At 44.8% G+C, this 8,986-nt stretch overlaps 1 protein-coding gene across 2 annotated transcripts in view; it reads right to left on the bottom strand.

Annotated features, from left to right (window-relative positions):
• Nucleotides 1-1,891: 1,891 nt before the first annotated feature.
• Nucleotides 1,892-8,986, bottom strand: part of DOP1B (DOP1 leucine zipper like protein B) — a 133,871-nt gene continuing 126,776 nt past the window's right edge. Inside the window, exons 33-37 of one of the 2 annotated variants that reach the window (XM_047796175.1) lie at nt 7,861-7,997; nt 5,668-5,723; nt 5,019-5,180; nt 3,282-3,411; nt 1,892-2,336 (exon numbers count right to left, since the gene is read on the bottom strand). In XM_047796175.1, coding sequence (XP_047652131.1) covers nt 2,085-2,336; nt 3,282-3,411; nt 5,019-5,180; nt 5,668-5,723; nt 7,861-7,997 — 737 coding nt within the window. In that variant the 3' untranslated portion in view covers nt 1,892-2,084. Of the gene's footprint in view, nt 2,337-3,281; nt 3,412-5,018; nt 5,181-5,667; nt 5,724-7,860; nt 7,998-8,986 lie in introns of those variants that run through there. The other variant, XM_047796183.1, reaches the window with a different exon arrangement.

The following is an 8,986-nucleotide window of genomic DNA, read 5'->3' as shown; positions in this document are numbered from 1 at the left end:
ACTGAACCTGAGCCACAACAGTGACAATGCTGAATCCTCAACCGCTAGGCCACAAAAAGAACTTGAGTGTTGCTTTTTTGGGGGGGGGGGCACACTGTGGCATATGGAAGTTCCCAGGCCTAGGGACTGAATCGGAGCTGCAGATGATGCCAGCCTATGCCAGAGCCACATCAGTGCCAGCTCCCAGCCTCATCTGTGACCTACACCACAGCTCATGGCAAGGCTGGATCCTTAACCCACTGAGCAAGACGAGGGATCGAATCCGCATTCTCATGGATACTAGTCAGGTTCATTACCACTGAGTCACAATGGGAACTCCACTTTTTGATTCTTATTTTTTGTCCTTATTTAGGGAACCAAGTGTTTCTGTGCTCCTCAAATCCTATATTGGGGCTAGTGACACCAATTACTTCTGCACTGAGTGCAAACGAATATGTAGTAGGATGTTAGGAGAAACCTAAACCAGGAATGTTGGTCCCACTTCCCAGATACTGATGGAGCTGAGAGCACCCCTAGGACCGTACACATCATCTGCCCTGGAGAGTGACTGCACGTTTTGCCCTGGTGGCTGAAAAGGGGACGTGAGACAGGCAGGTTTGGTGCGCAAGCCCTGAGCCCTGGCACAAAGTGGGCGAATCAGCACGGAGGCTGGCCGCCAAGTGGGATTCTAAATAGGGTAGTTGGCAAAGGACAAAGAGCCTTGAAAAGAGTGGGATGACACGCTGCCAGGCCAGAGGAATCTGTGCCTGCGAAGGGATTAATTTCATGAACAGGGATGTCTGCGAAGGAGTAGAGAGATCCCGGAAAGAGGACTAAGGAAGAGACCAAAGATTGAGTTTCCCCAAGAGGAGTTTCAGGCGTTGGAGGCTCCGTGACCATGTTGATTGATTTATGCTAAGTGAAAAGTGCTGGCAAGGTACATTGCGGCATGGAACTCAGGTTACAGCTGCCGGAGGCGTGAAAACTGTATTTCTTACCCAACAGAACAGTACAAGCAGGTGATTTTAACGGGCAAGGGTGAAACACACAGAGGTATCTTCAAGTTTTCACCCGCGATGGATAGTCAATGGTCATTGATAACTAATATTTCTAGAAAACAATATGCTTTCATTTAAAAACGCAGTACCGGGGAGTTCCCGTGGTAGCGCAGTGGTTAACGAATCCGACTAGGAACCATGAGGTTGTGGCTTCGGTCCCTGCCCTTGCTCAGTGGGTTAAGGATCCGGCGTTGCCGTGAGCTGTGATGTAGGTTGCAGACGCGGCTCGGATCCTGTGTTGCTGTGGCTCTGCCGTAGGCCGGTGGCTATAGCTCCGATTTTGCCTGGGAACCTCCATATGCCGCAGGAGCGGCCCAAGAAATAGCAAAAAGACAAAAATAAATAAATAAATAAATAAAAATGCAGTACCAAAACAAATGCTTAAAGGGACATATGTATGAAAGGTTAAAAATCATACTAAAAAGGAGTTCCCATCGTGGCACAGTGGGAACAAATCTGACTAGGAACCATGAGGTTTCAGGTTCAATCCCTGGCCTTGCTCAGTGGGTTAAAGATCTGGCATTGCTGTAAGCTGTGAGCTATGGTGTAGGTCACAGATGCGGCTCGGATCTGGCATTGCTATGGCTCTGGTGAAGGCCGGTGGCTACAGCTCTGATTAGACCCCTAGCCTGGGAACCTCCACATGCCGAGGGGGCGGCCCTAAAAAGACAAAACAAACTAAACAAGTTTACATTTGTAGAGAAATGTACTGACACAGACCAATCTACCTGCATCAACAAAGAAAACAACTCTTCATTCTCTTCATCCTTTACTTCACATGACAAATTTTCTGCTACCATTAGATGATATATTAATTTTATTTTCTTTACATAAATTGAGGAAGAAACATAAAATCAGATCTGAATATATTACAAGGCATTCAGGAAGTGTGTTTTGCTGCCCACCAGAAAAGTGATCTGAAATTTACTTTCAAAATTGAAATAGACTTGTTTAAAAGCACTATGCTGGCTCCCTTCTTGTTTGGAGCACATCCTGGTGTTCGCCGAAGTCTCAGTAAATGGATTCAGCGAGTTCTGTCTTACAAGGTTAACATTCCAGATGTTCCAAAAAATCATATTCGACACATTCTTCCAGTTGCTTCAAGACCCTTGGGGTCTCTTCGACAGGAAACTCGAAGAGTGGAGGGGCTCGGGTGGCTGCAGGCAATTTACTTTGGGATTTAAAAGCACAATTGAGCGTCGTGAAGAAGGGCATCAATTGCCTAATGCTGGAAAGAGAACGCTGGCGCAGAAGAGGGAGTTCACTCTTCATGGAGATCTCATCTGAGCTGCTGATTTCCTGCAAAAGAACGACAATGATGCAGCTTTGCTAGGGGCTGGGGAGGCGCGCGAAGCACATGCAGGCGGTGAAAGCAAGAGATGTGTCTGTAATACGGAGGAATGAATCTGACTCTCTATCAGATCTGTCCTTTTGACTTTAACCTTGGGTGCTCTGTTGCCTGGGCTTAGTCATGCTCTGGAACTTTTGTCAAAGAATGTTTCCTGTAGCTTGAAATGTATAGGCTAGCCTGACCGCGACCCGACCCAAACAGTGAATAACAGGAACATCCTGATCTGACCGTGACCTGACCTGTGTGGACAGCTCTAAGAACAAAGGATCCGACACCAAGTTTCCAACAACTAACCATGCCCTTCCCTCACCTTGCCTTTAAGAGGGCTTTGCTGAAAGCCTTCAGGGAGTTGGGGCTTTTTAAGGCATGAGCCACCTGTCTCCTTGCATGGCCCTGCAATAAATCTTTCTCTGCTTCAAACGCCGACGCTTCTGTATTGTTGAGCTTTGCTGTGTGTCGGGGACATGGACTTGTGTTCAGTAACAGGTCCTTTATGAAAATTCACTGTGAGTGCTGATGATGGCGTCATAAACCCGAATCCTAGGTCCTCAGCTGTGGTCTTCACCAGGATTTCACCCTAAGCCCATGCTCCTGGGGCCCTGCCTCTCTTCCCTCCTTCCTCTAAGTCATGGTGGGACTCTGTGTGCACGACAACTTCTAGAGGACTGTGTCACCCAGGAGGCTTTGCCTCTTAGCAACTGGGATGAGAAAGTGACAGATGAATGACAAAAACAAAGATGGCATGCATCATCGTCTCCAAGCTTGAATAGTCAGAGACACTTTGCAAGTTGTTCAAAGCCATTAAAATCAAATGGCAAATGAAGTGCTTCACTTACTGCCTAGCCCTTCTCCCCTCTGCCACAGATTCACATTTTAAAAAGGAAAACATTTACCCCATATTTTAATTTTAGAAGTTCTAGAATCCTGACGATGTGCGGTTTGTATTCTTGGTGATTTTCCTCTAGATCTGATGGGCAGGCAGGGCCCTCTGTGTCCACTTCTGGAACGAACGCCCACCTGTAACTGGACGAACAAAGTCTGAGGTCAGGCATGCTGGCTTGGAGCCCACCGACAGACTTTAAAACAGTTTTACTGCGAATTCACAGACCATACAACGCATCCATTTAGTGTACAACCGCTTTTGATACAGTCAAAGAGTTCACCATCCATCAACATACTGAATTTTAGGATATCTTCATTACCCCCAGTAGCATCCCTGCTCACCCCGAAATCTCCTACAGCCTCCCTTTGATCAAGGCAACCCCTGTTTTCTCTTTTCTTTTCTTTTCTGGTCTCTCTGAGGCGTATGAAAGTTCCTGGGCCAGGGATCAGGTCCAAGCCACAGTTGTGACCTACGCTGCTGCTGGGGCAACGCCGGGCCGGGGATCAAGCCTGTGTCCTGGCCCTGCAGAATGGCCACTGATCCCTTTGAACCACAGCAGGAACTCCCCTAATCTGTTTTCTGTTTGTACAGACTTTTAAATTCTGGACACTTCACATACATGGAATCATACAATACGGGTCATCTGTGCCTGGCTGCTTCCACTTTAGAGTATTGTCAAGGTTCACCCACGCTGCAGCGTGTGGCAGTGCTTCAGTTCTTTTATTGTAGAACATTTCATTGGGTGGAAACACCACATGTTACTTATCCACTGATGAACATTGAAGTTCTCTTCCTTTTGCCTATTATGTTTAATGCTGCTATGCATATTCCTGTATTATCAGCACTCACTTAAAAATTTTTTTTCTTTTTAGAGCACTTTCAGGTTCACGGCAAAACTGAGCAGAAAGTACAGAGGTTTTTCCGCCACACCCAACTTCCTCCACTATCGACACCCAGGTACATTTGTTACAACCGATAAACAGACACTGACTCACCATCCCCACCCAAGGTCCAGAGTTGACCTTTGGGCTCACTCTTGGCATTGCGCCTTTTATGGGTTCAGACAAGTGTGAAATGACATGTGACCACGTTACAGCATCATACACAATAGTTTCACTGCCCTAGGAATCCTCTAGCCCTGCCTCGCTCTCCCCTGGCACACACGAATCTGCTTACTGTCTCCATAGTTGTGCCTTTCACAGATCATCATAGAGCTGGAATCATCCAGTGTGTACCCGTTACAGACTGGCTTCTTTCTCTTAGTGTTTCTACATGACTGCTCTCCTTGGGGGACAGGACAGGGAGATGGTATCTGGGGCCAGGCGTGAAATTAAACATTGAAGCAGCTGTGTTAAGCCTGTAGGAAATGTGAGCCAACAAGGGCAGAGTGAACTGCAGACGGCATATTTAATTTGCTCAATTAGAAACAGACAAAACCCTAAACTACACAAATGCCGTGAGGACCACCTGTGGGCGATTCTTGTTTTCGAAGCACCCAGAAGCAAAAACCCCCCTAAACACCCACGCCCATACCCACACACCCATCCATAAACACTACTGTGAGCCAAATTCATGAAACCACAGATGCTGTAAGTAATCTGAAACTTGGTATTGAGCCAGTTCACTGGCCACTCGAAACCGGTACTGTGGCATCTCATACTCTGTGCAGGAAAGAACAAGTGAAAATGCTTCAGAGGAAAGAAAAGGAAACTCTTTCAAAGAAGCCATGTGGTCATATTCGACTTACATTTGAAATAAGGGCATTTTGTCAGGTGGAAAAGAAAGTGCTGTGTCCAAGAATTTGCAAGCTGATAAATACAGGATGAGTTCACTCTGGGGTATCTCGCCCACAGAGGGCCCGTTTCCATCAGAGACTGCAACTTTCATTCTGTTGACTTTGCTGCCATTTCTGTAAATGTGCAAGGAAACTCCTGTTACAAATTCATTCCTATTTGCTGTAGTCTATTTGCCTATGCAATGTCCACAAGAAGGTTTTCCTTTTAGGAAATGATCAGAATAGCTGGTCCCTTCCCAAGTACTTCAAGGAGTTGCCATTGTGGTGCCAGAGTTAAGAACCTGACTAGCAGCCATGAGGATGCAGGTTCGACCCCTGGCCTTGCTCAGTGGGTTAAGGATTGGGCGTTGCCGTGAGTTGGTGTGTAGGTTGCAGATGTGGCTCAGATCTGGCATTGCTGTGGCTGTGGCATAGGCCAGCAGCTATAGCTCCAATTCGACCCCTAGCCTGGGAACTTCCATATGTCACATGTGTGGCCCTAAAAAGAAAAAAAATGAAAACAAGTAGTTCAAGAACAGAGTGTTTGGTCCCAGACGGCCCTCCATCATAGAGTGATGTCCACTAACTTCCACATATATGCTCAGACCCTCCCGCCACTTACCTTAATGATTCATCGTCCTCTTTCAAATCTTCCTCAAGCTGTATGAATGTCTGAATCTTAAAAAAAATCGTGAATTCAAGTTACTATTTGAGAGAGATTAAACCTAGCTTCATGTTTAAAATTCATATGCATAAAAAATAGCAAATAAGCAACAGAAACCATCAATGAAATGAAAAGACAACCTATGAAATGGAAAAAAAAATTTACAAACCAAACATCTGATAAGGGGATAATAGTCAAAACATATAAAGAACGCATACAAATCAAGAGCAACCCCCCCAAATAATCCAATTAAGAAATAAGCAAAGGACCCGAACAGACATTTTCCCCAAGAAGACCCATGAATGGCAAGAGGTGCATGAAAGATGATCAACATTGCTCCTCCCCAGGGAAGAGCAAATCAAAATCACAGTGAAGGGAGGTCCTGGCTGGTCTCGTGGCTAGGACTCAGCGCTTTCACTGCTGTGGCCTGAGTTCAACACCTGGTCTGGGAACGGAGATGCCCACATAAAGCCGCTGCTTGCTGCACCCCCAAAACAAAACAAAACAAAACCCACAATGAGATTTCACCTCACACCTGGGAGAACTGCTGTCATCAAAAGGACAAGAGATGACACGTGTTGGCAAGGATGTGGAGAAAAGGGAACCCTTGTCCAATGTTGGTGGGACTGTAAACTGGTACAGCCACTATGGAAAATAGTACGGAGGCGCCTCAAAAAACTAAAACCAGAACTACCGTATGACCCAGCGATTCCTCATCTGAGAATCCACCCAAAGGAAGTGGAAGTACTGTCAAAGAGCTCTCTGTACCTCCATGTTCAGAACAGCACAATTTGTAAGAGCCAAGGTACTACAGAAACATTCCTTTGCTAAAGGAAATGCATTAAGTGCCCATCAACAGATGAGTGGATAAAGACATTGTTGACTCCATATGCAGTGGAATATTATTCAGCCATAAAAGGAGGCAGCCTGCTATTCCCAACAACATGGAAGGGCTTTAAGGGCATTATACTAAATGAAATCAATCAGAAGAGAAAGACAAACATGCTATGATTTCATTTATAAGTGGAATCTAAAAAAACTCCCAGCAAAACAGAACTCACAGAAAAAGATCAGATTGGTGGTTAGCAGAGGCAGGGGGTCGGGGAGGGAAATTTGGAGGAAGGGGCTCAAATAGGTACAAACTTCAAGTTGTAAGATAAATAAAATCTTAAGTACTAGGGATACAACGTACAACATGACAACTAGTTAACATTGCTGTAAGTTATATATGAACATTAAGAGTATAAATCCTGAGGTGTCATCACAAAGAAAAAATAATTTTTTCTTTTTATATCTAGACAAGATGGATGTTAACTAAACTTATTGTAGTAATTATTTCATGATGTATTTCAGTCAAATTAATATGTCGTACACTTTAAACTTATACACTGCTGTATGTCTCTTTTTTTTTTGCTTTTTTTAGGGCTGCACCCACAGCATATGGAGGTTCCCAGGCTAGAGGTCAAATCCCACAGCAATGCCAGATCCAAGCCGCATCTGTGACCTACACCACAGCTCACGGCAACACCGGATCCTTAACCCATTGAGCGAGGCCAGGGATTGAACCCCCAACTTCATGGTTCCTAGATGGATTTGTTTCCGCTGCTCTATGATGGGAACTCCACTGCTGTATGTCACTTATATCTCAATAAAAGTGGGGGGAAAAAAGCTTAAAAATAGCAAATAATATCAAGCAATACAAATTAGTTGAAATAACTGATGGGAGGTAAAATATGATTACAAAATATTCTCTACCAAACCAAAAGCCATTTGCTACCAACTAGACTGAAAATTTTGCTGATAAACTTAATATATAGTAAATAATACATTTATTCCTTTTTTTCTCCTTCAATGCTGCACCTGCAGCAAATAGAAGTTCCCAGGCTAGGGGCTGAATCAGAGCTGCAGCTGCCAGCCTATGCCACAGCCGCAGCAATAAAAGATCTGAGCTTCGTCTGTGTCCTATGTCCCAGCTCCTGGCAACGCCAGATTCTTAACCCACTGATCAAGGCCAGGCATTGGACCTGCATCCTCACGGGCACTATGTCCAGTCCTTAACCTGCTGAGCCACAACGGGAATTCCCATTATTCCCAAAAAAACACTTTAAAAAGCTCCAACCTTGCTTTCAAAAGTAAGATACTTGTACTTACCAATTCAGAAACCATTATTGGCCACAATGAAGTCAAATGTTGAGGAGATATTCTTAGCAGCAAAACTCTGAAAAAAAGAAACATCTGAGCAGCAACTATGGATGTCTGTCCAACTCTGAGATTGTCTGTCAGGCGTTCTAAGGAAAGAAGATTTTAGAGAGGTCACACAAATATGCAGTTTGGAGTTTCTACTAGATACAGAGGCAAAATAAAATTACAATGGCTTTGACATCTGACCACAACCCTGTACATGACACGCGTGTTGGGGGCATGGTCTCGGGCCCATTGTTTGCCCCCAGTCCTCTTCCTTGTGAGGCACAGTGGTTTGCAGCCTTTGCTAAAGGAAATGCATTAAGTGCCTCTTATTCCCCTGCTGTGGCTTTGCAGAAAGGTATCAACTTCTGGCTCAAGCCAGAAATCCACTGGTTGATTCACGTAAATGTTCTTCTAAGAATATGAAACATGAAAGAATTCCTTTCGGGCCCAGTGGAAATGAATCTGACTAGAATCCCTGAGAATTCAGGTTTGATTCCTGGACTTGCTCAGTGGGCCAGGGATCTGGCGTTGCTGTGAGCTGTGGTGTAGGTCGAAGAGGCAGCTCGGATCCTGCTGTTGCTATGCCTGTGGTGTAGGCAGCAGCTGTAGCTCTGATTCAATCCCTAGCCTGGGAGGTTCCATATGCCACCAGTGTGGCCTTAAAAAAAAAAAAAAAAAATTACACACAGAAACCAAAGACAGAGCTTGGTGAGCAATGGAAACTATAAGATCATCTAGATTCCTGAGCAGATGACATTTATATTTGGGGGTGAGGAGAGGCATGTGGAGTGACTGAATAAAATAGCTTCATTCAGTAAAGTTTAGATTTTATGGCCATGACAAAAACTATTTCCTGTAGGAGAAAAACAGTTGTAAGTTAAACTCTCTGGTCCCTAACAGTCTTTCCTGCTTCTCCACTGAAAAATTAAATGTGTTTCCCATAATGTAAGGTCTTTAGCAACATGACAAATTGCCACAGCAAACAGCTGAGCTACCGTCATGCTAGCCAAGGCTCGCTAGAGGACATGTGTAATCAACTTCCCTTTATTTGAGCTAGCCGAAATGGACTTTTTCCTTCTTGCCTTTAAAA

Source organism: Phacochoerus africanus, chromosome 1, assembly GCF_016906955.1.
Source record: "Phacochoerus africanus isolate WHEZ1 chromosome 1, ROS_Pafr_v1, whole genome shotgun sequence".
Lineage (NCBI taxonomy): Eukaryota > Metazoa > Chordata > Mammalia > Artiodactyla > Suidae > Phacochoerus > Phacochoerus africanus.
This window is presented reverse-complemented; position numbering and strand designations above follow the sequence as displayed.